The sequence below is a fragment of the Poecilia mexicana genome, unplaced genomic scaffold (genome assembly GCF_051168715.1).
Source record: "Poecilia mexicana isolate PSO_F unplaced genomic scaffold, ASM5116871v1 scaffold_4, whole genome shotgun sequence".
Taxonomy (NCBI): Eukaryota; Metazoa; Chordata; class Actinopteri; order Cyprinodontiformes; family Poeciliidae; genus Poecilia; species Poecilia mexicana.
The window spans coordinates 16,726,169-16,744,511 of record NW_028263373.1 but is presented as its reverse complement, the minus strand read 5'-3'; the positions used below and the strand labels follow the sequence as shown (position 1 = coordinate 16,744,511).

Sequence of the window (18,343 nt, the reverse complement as noted above, 5' to 3'; positions counted from 1 at the left end):
CGAGACAGTTTTGAAAATATCATTTGAAACTGATTTTTGCATTTACCAAGGTTATATTTGTCTGATATTGTAAGTTGTTAGTTATTATTTCTTACAAAAATAATGCACTTTAGTTGCTTCATTGGCTGCAAGTTTTGAGAAAGAAAAAGAAAACACCTGTTCCTTGCATGGTGTTCACCCTGTATTTTCCTATAACCAGGAGGTGTGACTGTGACAGCGATGTGGTCGGTCACCACAGTCGCATACTGAGGTACAACCCGTCTGCTGTGGTTTGTGTTTGTTTCATCTGAAACCAGCTACAAAGAGAGCAGCTGCCCTGTTTTGTGTTCCGCTCTCCCACATTATTTGCAGGGGGACGTGTCCTCAACACGCTCAAGTCATAGTCATGTTGTGTATTTATGAGCAATCAGAGCCTAAATGTAGCAAGGTGAGTTGCAAAAATACTTCACCTTTCAATAATACTTGATCAGGTTTCAAATTGAGGGTTTAAAGTATGTTTTTTTTTCTCTTAGGAATGAAAATATTTTACTGAAAACTGCTAAAACTGAACTTTTTCACTTCCAATATTATGAAATCCAAGGAATATGCACCAAAGGTAAAGTATCGCCTCCCACTGAACAATTTATGTCAGACAAAACCTGTTCTGTAAAAAAATCTGTCCATAACTCTTAAAAGCCATTTATTTACCATCAAATAACTCAACAAAAATTGATTGCTCAGTGAATTTTTATTTTATTTTAGTGGCTTCTTCCATCAGCCACTGTGGCAATTCTCATCATCATTCTGCCAGGTGAGCTTTTTATCGACACTATGATTATTTGTAAACATATCAAAATGGAAGTGTAGGTAAAAATTGAACTGTATACTTTCCCATTAAGTTGCATAAAATGTTGCACACATTTAACATGGATTAACACATTTAACGTTAATTCTTTGAAATTGGGAAGTGCTTAGAAGGAGTCTCAGTATTATGTGAAAATCCTGCTCGTCAGCTTTCTGCGGCGCCGTCGAGGTGAACTGCACCCAGCCGGACCAGCCCAGCCTCCTGGCGGCTCTGTCTCCTGCCTTCGACCTGAGCGCCATACGACCCGTCGAGAACCAGCTGACCTACACCAACATCAGCGTCTACTTCACTCTCTACGGGATATTAGGAGTGGTATGTTGAGCTTCAAGCCACTTACAAATAAAATATGATTTCTTTTATAAAAGAAAGAGTGTACAGTTTATTTTTTTTAATGTTGTCTTTTGTACGCCAGGATGAAAAGTCCCAACTCCTCATCACTTACATTTGGACCTTCTATGTAAGCTGAGAAAACATTCTTTACCATTTATGAGTCAACTTTGTTGCTGTTTCTTATTTTTATTCAACTGATTACTTTCTATGCATAAAGTCTGAAAACTAATTGAGATTTTTGTGTTTCAGTGGTGGAAGAATGAGTTCATCAGTTGGGATCCAGTCCAGTGCGGCACCAACAACATTTCTCTTCCCAAGGAAAAGTTTTGGCTTCCAGATATTGTAATCAATGAGTTGTGAGTTGTCAGCAATCAGCACTATAAATTTTAAACTATAATGTTTCAAAATATTTATTGACAAAAAGATAAATTTTTACCTTGAAACCACACATGTTCAAGCTGAAGTTTTGATTAGTTTAAATGTTCTTTTTATTTTTCTCCATTTTTATTTTCTTCTGACAGTATTTTCTACCAAATAAGTTAAGACACTTTTCAATATGTATTTTCCTAAACTTGTCATGTTCTGATTTTTTGCCCTCTTAGCATGGAGGAGAACAAAGCGCCATCAGTCCCGTATGTTTACCTGTTTAATGATGGAACGGTGAAGAATTCGTTTCCTGTCAGAGTTGTGAGCTCCTGCAACCTGAATATCTACACTTTCCCCTTCGACATACAGAACTGCTCCCTGACTTTCAACTCCTACATCTACTACGGTGAGTCTCTCCCTTTAAGTCTTATTTACTTTCTTTAAATTGAATTTGAATCCCAAGTATATTTAGCTCAAATAAAATCATTGCTCTATCTGGAAGTTCAGAGGCAACACAGTCATTCACCAAAACACAAAAAGGTTTAAAATCAAAAAAATAATTAAAACAAAATTGTCTAAGACAGAAGTCATAGAGGAGTGAAGACTTTAGCACTGGAAGGCACCAGCTGCTGGTGTCAGTCTGTTCTATTGAAGCAGAGAGAGTCTTGTGAATGAAGCACAGAGTACGATCCCCACTGTGAGCATCAGAGAAACCAACAAGCTAAAATACAAGAACGGTCCTTGAGATGCTTGGCAATAATAGCAGCAATTGTGACCTGTAGAGGTGACTTCATTACTGCAAGGAAGTAAGGCAGAAAAAAACAAATACATGCCACACTTTCACAGTTCTAAGCATACTGAGACAAATTTTTGACATGAATATATTTGATCTGTGAAAGAGATCACCACAGGGGGGTTATTTTTAAACCTATTGTTTTTCCTTTTCTGTCTCCAGCGAAAGAGATCAGAGTTTTCCTCGGGCGAGACGCGAAAACAATCACAGAGCTCTCCAAGAATGTGATGACCACCATGGGTGAATGGGAGCTGGTGGACATCACCGCACAGAAACTGGTGAATGATGATGAGTCGGGTCTTTATACAGACAAGCTTGCATTTTATGTAAGTTGATGCAAAAAAGGTGCAAAGTATCACATTTAATGACCATCATCCAAATCTAAATCTTTAACTTATGCAAAATCCTGAGCATGTTCTCTGTCCAGATCCGAATCCGGCGCCGTGCCACCATGTACGTGGTGAATCTGCTGCTGCCCAGCTGCTTCCTCATCAGTTTGGACCTCTTCAGCTTCCTGCTGCCACCTGAGAGCACAGACAGGTCCTCCTTCAAGATGACCCTCATCCTGGGCTACACCGTCTTCCTGCTCATCATGAACGACCTGCTGCCCATCACCGGAAACACAATACCTCTGATAAGTCAGTCTGAGCTTCAGGTCATTGATAGTTGTCCTTGCTGACTGTAGGATTTTATTTTTTTACTTTTTTTGGAATGGTTTATCTTTATTCTTATTTCAACATGTTGTTCTTTTTCGTTATTAAGTTAACTTCTAATCTAAAGCCACACTGAAATTCTGACACTTCAAACTTTCCTTTCCTGCATCCTCTGCTCTCTTTCCACCAGATGTCTTCTTCTCTCTCTGCCTGGCTCTGATGGTGGCCAGTCTGCTGGAGACCATCCTCATCACCAACCTGCTGAGCAACTCGCCTGACTTCTCTCCCGTCCCTCGATGGATTCGGATTCTCGTTCTGAATTTTCTCGGCTGTCTCGTTTGCATGCCGAGAAAAACTGAGAAGCCAAAAAATTCAGGTATGCAGGGAACATTAAATAATAAAAATCAAATGAGAAATGAAATAAATAAAATCGATAATAGGTAAATGTCATCACTGTTTTCTAAAAAATAGAGCGGAGGAAGATGTCAGCGGTCGCAGAAATGAAATCCGATGAAGGTCCTCCAGGAACAGAAGGATCAGCTGAGGAAGACGAGGCTCTGACGGAGCTGAAGAGCCTGAGCCGCGTCCTGCAGGCCGTCCGCTATGAGATTGAGCAGCAGCAGAAGGGGAAGCAGAGCTCTGAGGAATGGATCCAGGTGGGTTTCATCATTGACCGCCTGCTGTTTGGCCTCTACATCGTCTTCATATCAGTCAGCTTCATCACCATCATTATTGTCTGGATTAATTCATACAACCAGTAGACCGCTGCATGTTGGAGACCTGCATTTATTCAGAAAGTGCTTGCAGAATTTTGTAATTTCTTTTAAAACAACATTGATTTATTTTAGCAATAATGTTTATGCTATATATATATATGTATGCAATTGTTTAGAAATGACACAGTTCATATTAGTTTGTTGGGCTTTAAATGCATTCATGTAACTTTGTTCTTACAATTTTTTTTTCATTAAACACATTATATAAGTTTTATGTGATTAAAATAAAAAAAAATCATTTTTAAATGGAGGAAAAGTTTTCTGCAAAAATAAAAAATACTTGAAAAATGTCTCAAATCTGTTGATTTCATTGTATTCCCACTGTCTACTATGTATAGAGAGATGTTTTATTCAAAATTAAACATCTAAGTAAAAAAAAAAAGTCCTGTTATTCGTTGTTAACTGTTGATAAATAATTAATAAATATCCCATCAAGTAAATAAATTTCCTAATGAAACCAAATAAAGTTAAAGAAAAGTGATCTGTTCTGGGAAGCTTCTTTTGTCAATCAAATTCTGTTTATGTTTTGTTTATCATAACTGTGTTATATTTTATAAAGATACTTGATACAACAATTGTGGGGGAAAAATGAAGCTTCTCTGACTCCTCCCTGTGGTTCTAATAACACAAGCATGATTGGCAGCGCTAAGACCCGCCTCAACGTGGGAAATGTTTGCTCAGTTTCTCTTGATTGAAGCATCACTTTTAAACTGAGGATCTTAGTGCACCTATACATACCTAGTTTTGTAGATTTATAAAATAAAACCAGTGAATTTTTGGTCAGCAAGTGCTTTCAGTGGCACAAATAAATCCTCAAATATTGTGCATAGAGATGGGAATATTTAGCTTCTGATCATAAAACTACCAAAGAGGCTTAATGACAGGAGAAACAGCCTCACCATCTTTATGTTGCTTTTTAAAATATATTTTAGAAGAACTTATAATAATAACAGTCTATTTTATCAATTTTCCCGATACTTCTCCTTCCTTCTGAAATACAATCCCACGTTGAACAGAACAGGAATTTGATAAATGATTATTTCAAACAAATATCTTGTGTAACATGCAAAAAGACTTTGGTGAGAAACCAGACCACATCTGCTTCTCGTCTGGACTCCACCATTTATTTGCCTACCGCCATCAGGTGTGACATTGACAGCGCCGCGGTCAGTCTTCACCACATGTGAGTCGCACAGCGAGGTTCACCGTGTCAACTGTGGTTTGTGTTTGTTTCATTTGGAGCCACTTGCAAAGAAAGCAGCTGCCCTGCTCCGTGTTTCAGCTCTCCCACGTTATTTGCAGGAGGATTTGTCACACCTGGGTTGTACAGGTGTTGTGTATATCTGAGCAGTGAGACGCTGAATCTAGTTCTTTAAGCGTTAGAGAGCCAGGAGGAAGTATACCGCAGCAGATTTTTAGTTTTTAAACTGAGGTTCAAAGATTTCTGTTTTACTTAGTAATAAAAGATAAAAAGAAGCAAAATTAAAACTTATTCACCCTCAATGTTTTGGCATTAAAGGAAACAACACCAAAGGTAAAGCATCAATTCTGTCAGCATTTGAACCCAGACACTTTATTGTTCTTAATAGAAATAGTAGAACAATTTAACAAGGACTGATAATATTCATTGCAAATGCATTTTTAAATAGCCTGTTAAAAATTATTCAAACCTTCCTCAATAAGTAGATTTTTTAACTGCCTTTGAAACAGTCAAACCTTTCTATGTTAAGCAGCATTTTGAATTTTTCTTTAGACTTTCAATCTGTGGTGTTGAGCTTCAAGTCTGCAAATTTCAACTCCAGACTCTGCACCTCTTCAACATATCAATTCAGAACCAAAACATTCCCCAATTTGCTTGAAATTTTCTTCTGCCGGGGTAATGAATTGTAACGTCAAACAATTTAACAAAAATCTAGAGACGAACTGACTTTTTATTTTATTTTCAGCTGCTTCTTCCGTCCGCAATGCCCACTGTGGTAATTCTCCTCCTCTTTCTGCCAGGTGAATGTTTAAAAATAGTTGATTAATTAATATTGAAAATAGTCATTATTAAATATTATTAGCAGATTGTTTGCACAGTTTAAAGGTTTAAGCCTCATTGTTGCTAATATATCCTGCTCGTCAGCTTTCTGTGGCGCCGTCGAGGTGAACTGCGCCCAGCCGGACCAGCCCAGCCTCCTGGCGGCTCTGTCTCCTGCCTTCGACCTGAGCGCCATACGACCCGTCGAGAACCAGCTGACCTACACCAACATCAGCGTCTACTTCACTCTCTACGGGATATTAGGAGTGGCATGTTGAGCTTCCACCCATTTTAAAATAAAATATGATTTCTTTGATAAAATAGAGAGTGCACAGTTTAAATATTTAAATTTTGTTAGGATTAAAGCTGAGTGTCGCATTCGTATTCCAGGATGAAAAGTCCCAACTCCTCGTCACTTACATTTGGCTGAACTATGTAAGCTGTGAAAACATTTGTTGCCGTCTCTCATTTTTATTCGACTGATTACTTTCTATGCATAAAGTTAAAAAGCTAACTGAGATTTTTGTGTTTCAGTGGTGGAAGAATGAGTACATCAGTTGGGATCCAGTCCAGTGTGGCACTGACAAGATTTCTCTTCCCAAGGAAAAGTTTTGGCTTCCAGATATTGTAATCAATGAGTTGTGAGTTTAGTTTTAGCACCTTAAATTTTGAACAATAATGTTGCAAAATAGGTTCGTTAAAGGCACAGGGTGACAAAAAGATACTTTTTTGTAATTTAGTATATTTTGCGCAACTTTAAAGGTTTTGAATTCAATGTGGGTTTTCCTAAACTTGTCATGTTCTGATTTTTTGCCCTCTTAGCATGGAGGAGAACAAAGCGCCATCAGTCCCGTATGTTTACCTGTTTAATGATGGAACGGTGAGGGATTCGTTTCCTGTCAGAGTTGTGAGCTCCTGCAACCTGAATATCTACACTTTCCCCTTCGACATACAGAACTGCTCCCTGACTTTCAACTCCTACATCTACTACGGTGAGTCTCTCTCTTCAAGTCTTTCTTTAAGTTGAAGTTGAAACTGAGAAAAGGTTCAATGTATCTCGCTGGGATCACCTGTTGTGCTGTAATCAGGATGTAAACTACAATCAGGACCTTCAAAGGGCAAAACATCTTTATGTCAAACTGTGTCCAGGCTGCTGGCTGATGACAGTCTCTAGTCATTTAGTCCAATTGAGATGCTGAGGCATAATTAGTACTATTTTATGTAAGAAATCAACTTGTTCAAAAAGTTTTGTTAAAGGCAAGAACACAAGTTTCAATTCATAACTCAGTGAATTGTGAGTCTCTAGAGGGAAATTGGTATTATATTTGATATATATATTGACTTGTAATAACATATGTATACTTGCCTGTGACCTACCAAAGTCAATGACTAGGCGATAATTAGAAACAAAATTTATATATATTAAATACCTTTAATCAAAATTGTCGGCCCTCATACTTAGTCTCAAAAGCTTGGGTAAAACTTTTCAAAGTATGTTTTTCAATCTTGTGTCTAATCAGTAAATGGGACAGTGAAGTTTTTAATAGAACCTACACCTTGTACAATACAACGTTCCTCTTACAATGCACTATATGGTACAAAGGACATTGGAAACAGGAGTTTTACAAACACATGTCAAAGTTGCATGGGAGATTAACTGTTGATTTCCCGTTTGAGATATCCGTCAAGGAAATATGTTGTTCTTGACGTGTGTAATTCTTCCCTTCACCATGAATGTTTTTTCTGTTAAATCTGAGATTATTCAGCAATTGTCTGTAGTATAAATGTGTGCATCTATTGAGCTCACCCATCTTTTCTGCATTAATTATCATTAAATGGTACATTGTGAAGGACATAACTCAAAGACGAGTCCATGTGTCAGTTACTTATCTCATTTCAAAACTAATAGAGAAGTTTTGACTGGTGTTGCCAGTCTCTGGAAACACCAAATTACATTTTTTTAAATGTTGCATAATTTTCATAGGTTTTCCATAACTGCAAAATGATTAGATATAGATAATAACTGTAGAGAAAGAAATTCTGTCAATACCAGGGAAATCAATGTTTGGCTTCTTTTTTCCTGTTATTCTTAAATATTTTCAATTATTAAATAGATGACCATGTGTTAGAAGGGTAGAGATTTTATTAAACGTAATGTGCGTCCTTTTCTTTCTCCAGCGATTGAGATCAGAGTTTTCCTCGGCCGTGACCCAGATCTAATCACAGAGTTCTCCAAAGAGGTGATGACCACCATGGGTGAATGGGAGCTGATGGACATCACCGCAAAGAAAGTAGCTAATGATGTTGAGTCGGGTCTTTATACAGACATGCTTGCATTTTATGTAAGTTGATAGTATATTTTCAAATGATTATATATCATTGAATTATATATCACAGTAAGCGGCGTTCCGGTTTTAATCCTGTTCTCTGTCCAGATCCGAGTGCGGCGCCGTGCCACCATGTACGTGGTGAATCTGCTGCTGCCCAGCTGCTTCCTCATCACAGTGGACCTCTTCAGCTTCCTGCTGCCTCCTCAGAGTGTAGACAGGTCCTCCTTCAAGATGACCCTCATCCTGGGCTACACCGTCTTCCTGCTCATCATGAACGACCTGCTGCCAGTCACTGGAAACGTCATACCTCTGATAAGTCAGTCAGAGCTTCAGGGAACATTGATAGTTGTGCACATCTGGTTGTTAAAGTGCTAAGATAATTTGTCTTTTCAATAATGATTCTAATAAACCAAAGCTGTTCAAACTTTCCTTTCCTGCATCCTCTGCTCTCTTTCCACCAGATGTCTTCTTCTCTCTCTGCCTGGCTCTGATGGTGGCCAGTCTGCTGGAGACCATCCTCATCACCAACCTGCTGAGCAACTCGCCTGACTTCTCTCCCGTCCCTCGATGGATTCGGATTCTCGTTCTGAATTTTCTCGGCTGTCTCGTTTGCATGCCGAGAAAAACTGAGAAGCCAAAAAAATCGGGTATGCAGGGAACATTAAATAATAAAAATCAAATGAGAAATGAAATAAATAAAATCGATAATAGGTAAATGTCATCACTGTTTTCTAAAAAATAGAGCGGAGGAAGATGTCAGCGGTCGCAGAAATGAAATCCGATGAAGGTCCTCCAGGAACAGAAGGATCAGCTGAGGAAGACGAGGCTCTGACGGAGCTGAAGAGCCTGAGCCGCGTCCTGCAGGCCGTCCGCTGTGAGGTGGAGCAGCAGCAGAAGCAGAAGGGGCAGCAGAGCTTTGAGGAATGGATCCAGGTGGGTTTCATCATTGACCGCCTGCTGTTTGGCCTCTACATCGTCTTCATATCAGTCAGCTTCATCACCATCAGTATTGTCTGGATTAACTCATACAACCAGTAGACCGCTGCATGTTGGAGACCTGCATTTATTCAGAAAGTGCTTGCAGAATTTTTACCACAATATTGTAATTTTTTTTTTAGAGAATTTTAAACAGTGAATTATTTTAGCAACATTGTTAGTGCCATATACTTTAATAAACCTTCAACTGTTTAGAAAGATAATGTACTCACTGATTTATGGGGCTTTAAAATCTCTATTTTATTTATCACTTATTTAATATTTATTATAGATAATTACAACGCAACGTCTTATGTAACATTGTGGAATTTTAAATGGAGGAAAGGTTTTCTGCAAAATAAAATTTACTTGAAAAATGTCTAACAGCTTTTCATTGAATTTTCTTTCCAACACTTTATTTTATTTCCAACTCCATTATTTTAAATTTGCAGAGGATTTTAGTGTGAGATATATAGAAGTCAAAGTTTCGCCAACCACATTTAGTGACGTTGAATGAGACATTGCAGCTGCATTTTAAGGTTATAGGTAACAATGTTTCCCCAAAGCAAAATAAAGCCCAATTTCTACTGTCAGAGTTTAAGTAAGCTTAAATGTGAGTGTGAAAAAAATATTTTGCTTCTAAATCCGGGTTTTAGTAAACATATGATCAACTGAATTTTTAAAAGTTTTAAAAATTGAACATAATATTGAAAATAATCCCAATCCCACCAAATCTGATAATTTAGTGTTTTACATTTTTAGCCTCCAGGTTTCAAATGGCTTTGAATTAAAATCTCATCCAGATCAAGTATTTATTTATTTATTTTTTTTCCTGACGTTACGTTGGGTTAAAACTCCTAAAAAAACAAAAAAACAAACAGGGTAATTGAAAGGTTTTTCAAAACCTGTAGCAAAGTGCAAATAATTTTCCACCGAAAAATGAATAAATGCTATTTTTTTGTTGTTTTTTACTTTTTATAAAGAAGGCCTTTGAATCGTATGCTCAAATCTAACTGGACAGCCCTCACCACTTACACATCACTCAGTCTAACAACTACTGCTGACCCAGTGTTAATGTTTTTAGTGCTGCCTGCTGAAAGTCAAGCCTTCTAAGCAACTATTCATCCTCATCTCTCTGCTGACTCTGGGTAAGTACAGGACTTATTTCTTTTGACCTAGTTGAGTTTATGCTCTCGCAGTTCTGTTTAAACTACACTTTAAGTAAAAAAATCAGCTCTATCAGGATATAATAAAACCGACCAGCTCTTCACCAGGTTATGAATTATTTCAACCTTGACTGTCCAAAAACAGATTCTACACTGTATGTTAATGTAATAAGCAAAATAGAAGCAAAAACATAAATATTGTGTGGAAAAAAAAAACTAAGCACATCTCATAATGCAATGGCTTGTAGAATTGTTTTTTCCAGTAGTTACTTTAAAAATGACGATCAATCTCTAGTGTCTTTTCAGAGGAGTTTGTGGGCCCCTGATACAGCATCATGCCTGTATGACCCTCAGATAGCTGGTTCTTTCACATGTCAACATATAAATTCTCCAATAACTCAGATAAGGAGAGCTAGATTTCACGGCAGTCGCTTGTTTTAAAAAAAAAAGCCTCTAGAGGAGTCTGAAAAGCCTCTAAATATAGAAACAAAGTCATAAAGTTGGCAACAGATCTTCTCTCATCCTGACCACATCCCTGCTCACTCCCACACTTAATCTCTGCTTATGTTTTTCCATCGTTTTACATATCCGTATGACCCAGACAAGGGAACTGTTGAACTTCTGCTCTTGTAGAAGAGGTCACACTAATTATTGCTCAGCTAGTGAAATGATTTACTCAGAAACTCCTGACTTACCTTCTTATTTTGTATTTAAACACCAAGGATGTATTTAGCTTTCTACTCAATTTTGTATTTTTGGCTTCATCTTTGTTTTATGAACAATCACAGTCTAGAATATGTACATCTAGGGTTACTATAAAAACTCTATTACGCCCTGAAACTTCATAAAACTCACATAAAAATCCAGACAGGAAATAGTTTACCTATTGAAGAATATGTGTGTTATTGACCCATTAAAATATTATATTTTCTTTTTTGCCGTTTGCAGCCCCGTTCAACTCCGCCGTTCTGAACTGCTCCCAGCCGACTCCAGCTTCACTGCTGAGCTCCCTAAAGCCAGTGTTTGACCTGAACGCCATTCGACCTGTAGTAAATATGTCGGTCGTAACCCAAGTTAAGATTTCATTCATTCTCTTCGGCATTTTGGGAGTGGTAAGAACAACTTTTTGTGTAGTTTTTTTTTTCTTTTCTCATTTTTTCCCCTTTGCTGTTTTTGTTGAATCATTGGCTCTATTTTGTCACCCGTACGAGATTTTGTTAAGATGTTTCTTAAAAGTACAGAGTAACTTTTAATTTTTTTAAATTTTTTTTTACATATTTTTGTATGTATGATTGGTTGTTTCTGACTGAGCGGTGTATTTCTGCAGACAGCAGTAGGACCACAGAGAGGAGGCATCAGAGCTTATTTACCTGTCTTGTGTTGTAACGTCTAAATATACAGTTAGTTTTAATAAATATGTAAAAAAAAAAAATGTTTTTGTAAAAGTTACCAACTGCTGCTTTAAAAAAAATATGAAAAGTTTACTGTTCTTTTCAGGATGAGAAGTCCCAGGTACTGACAACTTTCATTTGGGAATCTTTAGTAAGTGTTTTCCTTAAAATCACTTTCGTAAGTGATTCTAACTTATAATATTTAGAGAACCAAACCTTTACAATTTGGTCACACTGAATCTATCAGTGTGTCTAATGGTGTAAAGTACAAAGCTTTGCTGTTGATGAGGTAAATTCTGGTATTTAAATTTAAAACATGTGATTATGTGTACAGGAGTGGCAAAACGAATTTACTGTTTGGGACCAAGAGGAATGTGGTGTTGAATGGATTGCAGTTGCACGGAACCTGCTCTGGGTGCCAGATATCGTCATCAACGAGTTGTAAGTTTGTCTTTGGATGTAGATGAATAACTTGAGGCATAAAGATCTCAAGGTTTACACACAGGAGATTTTAAGTTATTTTACACACACACACACACACACACACACACACACACACACACACACACCCTTCTCACCCTCCGTGGGTGGTCTCTCTCTCTCTTTCATCCTCTGAGCTTGGGTCCTCTACCAGAGGCCTGGGAGCTTGAGGGTTCTGCGCAGTATCTTGGCTGTGCCTAGAACTGCACATTTCTGGACTGAGATGTCTGATGTTGTTCCTGGGATCTGTTTGAGCCACTGCTCCAGTTTGGGGGTGACTGCCCCGAGGGCCCCGATGACCACAGGCACCACTGTGGTCTTCACCTTCCAGGCCTTCTCCAGTTCCTCTCTGAGGCCCTGGTATTTCTCCAGTTTCTCGTGCTCCTTTTTCCTGATGTTGTGGTCACTTGGTATTGCTACATCCACCACAACGGCTTTCCTCTGTTCTTTATCCACCACCACAATGTCCGGTTGGTTCGCCATTACCATCTTGTCTGTCTGGATCTGGAAGTCCCACAGGATCTTAGCTCGGTCATTCTCCACCACCTTTGGGGGTGTCCCCCATTTTGACCTCGGGGCTTCCAGTCCATATTCGGCACAGATGTTCCTGTACACTATGCCCACCACTTGGTTATGTCGTTCCATGTACGCTTTCCCTGCCAGCATCTTGCACCCTGCTGTTATGTGCTGGACTGTCTCAGAGGCCTCCTTGCACAACCTACACCTTGGGTCTTGTCTGGTGTGGTAGATCTGAGCCTCTATTGCTCTGGTGTTTAGGGCCTGTTCCTGGGCGGCCAGGATGAGGGCCTCTGTGCTGTCCTTGAGTCCAGCTTTCTCCAGCCATTGGTAGGATTTCCTGATATCAGCCACTTCAGTTATTTGTCGGTGGTACATCCCATGTAGGGGCTTGTCCTCCCATGATGGTTCCTCCAGCACCTCGTCCTCTGTTCCCCATTGCCTGAGACATTCGCTGAGCACATCGTCCGTTGAGGCTTTGTCCTTGATGTATTATATATATATATATATATATATATATATATATATATATATATATATATATATATATATATATATATATATATATATATATATGAGCCACTGCTCCCCCAAACTGGAGCAGTGGCTCAAACAGATCCCAGGAACAACATCAGACATCTCAGTCCAGAAATGTGCAGTTCTAGGCACAGCCAAGATACTGCGCAGAACCCTCAAGCTCCCAGGCCTCTGGTAGAGGACCCGAGCTCAGAGGATGAAAGAGACCACCCGCGGAGGGTGAGAAGGGAATTTTTTTTTTTTTTATATATATATATATATTTCACTATTATTACCTACTTTGTGTGTCTTTCTTGCAAAAATTTGTAGAACAATGTAAAAGGCATGAATGTTTTCAAAAGCCCTGGTCATTATTGCGTCAAGAAACATCAGGTTGCTGACATTTTCCATTCTAATTAGAGTTCTTGTTAGTTATTGAAATTCGACCAGGTGGAAATAAGATATGTACTGTATTTAATATTATCTGTGTCTGATTTTCTGCAGCATGGAGAAGAACTTAGCACCAAGCGTCCCGTACACCTACCTTCATTCCAGTGGTCTCGTTTATGATGGCTTGCCTGTCAGAGTCGTGAGCTCCTGCAGTCTCAACATCTACCTGTTTCCATTCGATATTCAAAGATGCACTTTCACTTTCAATTCCTACATACACCTCAGTAAGTACAAACTATGTTGACTATAAAGCAGAGAATAGATGGGTTTCATTATTATTATTTACTAATATGTTTTATTATTTTTAAATTACGAAATTGCATTTTTTAAGTCATGTTTGATATATATAGCATTTTTATAGTAACTGAAGGTGACATAGTTATTTGACTGCGTTATAAAATGGTACATATTTGCCAAAGACATACATAATACCTTCCCTTTAAGAAAATATTCTCCATTTGCTGAGCAACTTGATCTGGTCCAACATTATTTTTATTGTCCTTACAGGTGATGCTGTACAACTTGAACTTGTAGGCACAGACCAGGACATATTTCAGGCATCGATAAATGAAATGGCAACAATGGGTGAATGGCAGCTAGTTGGAATCAAATCAGAGAAGGTGGCAGTACCAACCCTAGAGGGGTCCACTTATGATGAGCTTCGCTTCTTTGTAAGAAACTGATGCAGTTATTTATAATGTTTGATGTTAACTAATTATAAACTAAGTGGGAAACATCAGCACATTCACAGAAAACACAAATTCTTGACCAAGTGAATTAGTTTAATCCATCAATAAAAACAAGAGATGCTAAAAAAAAGGCAATTTTGCATTTGCATTCAAATTGCATTTACAGCATTAATTAAAATTAATACTGTATATACTTGTATTTACAGTATTTAAATACGCAAACAAAATGTACGCAAAAATTTTTCCACGCAAAATGTTTGCGTAAATTCTGTGTGGAAATTTACACAAAATCAACAGATCCCCATATTTTTTTAACACCAATGCATAATTATGCGTTTATTGCACATTTTTATTTTTTTATTTTATTGCAAAAGTCCTTGCAAATATTTCTAAAGTAGCACCACAAAACTAATGATTTTGAATGCAGAAAATCACAAAAATAATTGCAAAATCCTGGAGGAACTGATTAAATTAAAAATGTTACTTTTCACCACAAAGTTGTTTCCACTTTTTACTGATTATGGTTTTTTGAGCTCTTTCTACTGACATTCAAGTTTTGTATCTGTCTCAGATTTACCGTCTGCTTACATGCATTATTCTGCTGCAGGTCTCTGTTCGGCGCCACTCTACCATGTATGTGGTTAACCTCCTGATCCCCAGCTGTTTCCTCATCACTGTGGATCTCTTCAGCTTCATCCTGCCCATCCAAAGCATCGACCGGTCATTGTTCAAGATGACCCTCGTCCTGGGCTACACTGTCTTCCTGCTTAGCACCAACGACCTGCTCCCTAACACTGGAAACACCATCCCTCTCATCAGTCAGTTCTCAGAAGCTCTGCTGATTTATCTTACTGCATGTGTAGAATGTATCTAGTCGTTAATGCAAAGTTAAGGCAATATGATAACACATACATTGCAGGGGTTAAAGTGTTGAAAGTTTAGGTTGCAGACATCTCAGAACATAAAATGAAACCTGAGATATCTCTCTTAAAATCCACAGAAACAGAAAAATCATGCATAGACTGAGAGAAATATCTTCTGGTAAAATGGGAATGCTTTCATGACCCAAGCACAGTAAACAAATCTGTATTTGCACAACTGGATGAACACAACTTTTAGGACAATGTCAGTCTGGTCGTTTTGCTGGGCATTAAATGCTTCTGTAGCTTTTCGCAGAGCAACACTTGGAAGCATGTTTGCAAAGTTAACCTCCAAATTTTTTTATCTACGTAATTATCACAAATATAACATGTCAACCTTTAATGTGAGTGAGATGATTGGCTTCAAGATTCAGTATCTTATTTTAAAGCAAATCTGTTAAATAAATTAGATTTGTGTAAATGCTAATTTCTTTTTTTTGACTGTCGTAAAAACTTTACAATCCTAAAACTGCTGACTATCACCTATTCAAGAAGACATGCTCCCTTTCGTAGTTAACACTCCTGCATTGTCATTTTTATCACTACATACTCCAGTACATATAGCTTGATAACCAGCAAAGCCAATTCCAAAACATTATTCTATGAGCATCACAATTTTGCCATGTAAATTACACATGCTACAACTTTAACTAATTGGTTTATCAAGACAATGATAAACCATGCAGATGGTCTCTCTGCACTAATGAAGGTTCAATCACTTCTGCATGCTGAGTGCTTGAAGTGGCTCCAGCTGATGCCAGCCCAACTTAATGTCAGATTATTTCAGCTAATATTTTCATTAAAATTGAGGCACAGATAGAGCATGAAATCTATCAACCCAAGATAACTGATCAACAAAAATATGTAAGGTAAAATATGTTGTAGTGAAAATAACACAATACAGCCTGAGGCAGCTGAATGCTGTGATTTTTACACTTGTGATTCAAATACACATTCATAAAGACTAGCTAGCTTACTCATGAGCTTTATAAGCCTGTGTAACATGCATTGTCGAAACAAAGTGAGAGCAACTTAATAACATAATATAAACATAAGGCACCATTTCCAGTTTTACTTTTTATGCAAAATGATGGAATCAAAATAAAGTGTAAGTATCTATTAACAGACAAATGCTAAAGTCAGAAGGTATATCTCAAAAAGTTACATTTCTGATTTTTGTTTTTCTGTAAAACAACTTCAAAGTGTTAGAGCTTTTTCTGGTTACTGTTCCAGATGTGTTCCTGTCTCTCTGTCTGACTATGATGGTCACCAGTCTGATGGAGACCATCTTCATCACCAATCTTCTGCGGGGCTCGGCTCACTACACTGCACCTCCTCGTTGGATGAAGGCGTTCGTTCTTCGCTTCTTGGGTCGACTTGTGGGGCTTCCACCAAAGCCTGAGCCGCAAGAAGACCTGGTGTTTAAGAATCCTGATACACGAGGTTGGCCACAGACCCAAAATATGGTTTTAATCTCCAACATTATCCATTTTGCTCATTTTGAATTGACAATGATAATTTGCTTTCTCTGGGACAGAAATGGCAGATGTCCCCACAGAGTCCAAAGGGAATGAAACGACAGAGAGGAAGGCAACGCTAAAGGAGGCCGAGACCCTCCAGGTTCTGAAGAACCTGAGCAGGGATCTCCAGGCCATCCACCGCCATGTTGTCCAGCAGCTCAAGGGAAGTCCCAGCTCAGAGGACTGGATCCAGATCGGCCTCGTCATCGACCGCCTGCTGTTCATCTTCTACATCTTCTTCACATCAGTCAGCTTCGTTTCCATCATCATTATCTGGGTCGCCTCATATAACTCTGCATAACAACCAGTTTGCTTTACTGCAGTTTTATTTAGAATTTAATGCAGGGGTCCACAAACTACGGCCCCTGATTTAATGTGTTCCATTAAATCACAGATGTTATTTAGAATATAATTAGTTCAAGTTAAAATCAAATCAATCAATCATTGACTTTCACAACCCAGGTGCCATCTTCTGTTTCTAGCAACTTCAAACATATGAATATCCTTGTTATCAAATATTTTTCTTATGATATATTTTCAAGGCATGCTCTATCACTGCAAAATATTAGACTGTGTGAAACTGAGTTGAATTATATACATTAAAAAACATTAAATTCAAGTTGTAGCTTACTTATCACTTTTAGATTATAATGTTGCCTGGACATTTGTTGATCCTCTTGCACATAACCATAAAGGATGACGTAAATAATCAAATTGTAAAGTTAGGCCACCACTGTTTCTGTTTTTGCTGTTTGTGGCTAATGACTCTCACTGTGGTTTCCTGGAGTCCCAAAGTTTTAGAAATGACTTCGTAACACTTTCCAGACTAATAGACCTCAATTTCTTTCTTTTTCATATATTTCTAAATTTATTTGGCTCTCAGCATGATGTCCATCTTTTTGGTGTACTTCACTTTTTCACCTGGCTCCTGTTTATTAAGTGATTTTTTGATTGAGAACAGGTTTGGCAGTAATCAGGTCTAGAGACATTGAACTCAGGTGTGATAAACCACAGTTATGTTTTAACAAGGGGAAACATTTTTTCACAAAGAGCCATGTGGGTTTGGATTGTTTAACCCCAATAATAAACCCCTTTAACTGCATTTTGTATTTATTTGAGGGAACTTACATCCTTGAGACCTAATTAAAGTTGATATATTTGCTGATCATGATGACAGCCGGTGTTGTCAACGAAATTGTGATTTTTTTATTTTTTTTTTTAAGCCAACTATAAATCCCAGATGAGCCTATAATTAATCAATGCAGAACTGGAACGGGATGTGATTCCCTGCAGGTGGAGGTGCTGAAAAATAAAATGGATGAATGCTCATTGTAGGTGTGAAATAACAACTTATTCCTGCCCTTATTCTGTTTTTGGTCCATAATGAATTGGGTATTTTTTTCTGGTTATTATGTTTATGAATATGTACTCCTAAGAATTAAAAGCATTAAAACTCTCTGTCAGTGTCTGTATTCAGTATAAAATCAACTTTTTGACATAATTAATAATAATTTTAAAAAAAGTGTCACACTTGTAAGCACAGATTATGTGTATAATGCATAAAATAACAAACTATAAGGAATTTTAGATCCAACTATTTCTTACAAA

General features: G+C 37.9%; 2 protein-coding genes across 2 annotated transcripts; both read left to right on the top strand.

Annotated features, from left to right (window-relative positions):
* The first annotated feature begins 167 nt into the window (after window positions 1-167).
* Window positions 168-4,059, top strand: LOC148159957 (5-hydroxytryptamine receptor 3C-like). Its single transcript, XM_088005264.1, has 11 exons — window positions 168-250; window positions 352-427; window positions 742-790; window positions 993-1,156; window positions 1,257-1,301; window positions 1,424-1,530; window positions 1,777-1,946; window positions 2,496-2,659; window positions 2,761-2,971; window positions 3,177-3,362; window positions 3,458-4,059. Exons 1-11 carry the CDS (start codon window positions 168-170, stop codon window positions 3,745-3,747), a joined length of 1,545 nt encoding a protein of 514 aa, XP_087861390.1. The 3' UTR covers window positions 3,748-4,059.
* Window positions 4,060-4,394: 335 nt separating this feature from the next.
* On the top strand, window positions 4,395-18,193 carry LOC106932520 (uncharacterized). Its single transcript, XM_088005263.1, has 19 exons — window positions 4,395-4,424; window positions 5,709-5,763; window positions 5,888-6,051; window positions 6,173-6,217; window positions 6,317-6,423; window positions 6,605-6,774; window positions 7,961-8,124; window positions 8,218-8,428; window positions 8,574-8,759; window positions 8,855-9,045; window positions 10,172-10,235; window positions 11,202-11,365; window positions 11,751-11,795; window positions 11,979-12,085; window positions 13,661-13,830; window positions 14,114-14,277; window positions 14,903-15,113; window positions 16,449-16,658; window positions 16,753-18,193. The coding sequence occupies exons 1-19, from the start codon at window positions 4,395-4,397 to the stop codon at window positions 17,034-17,036; spliced, it is 2,742 nt and encodes a 913-aa protein (XP_087861389.1). The 3' UTR covers window positions 17,037-18,193.
* Window positions 18,194-18,343: the final 150 nt, after the last annotated feature.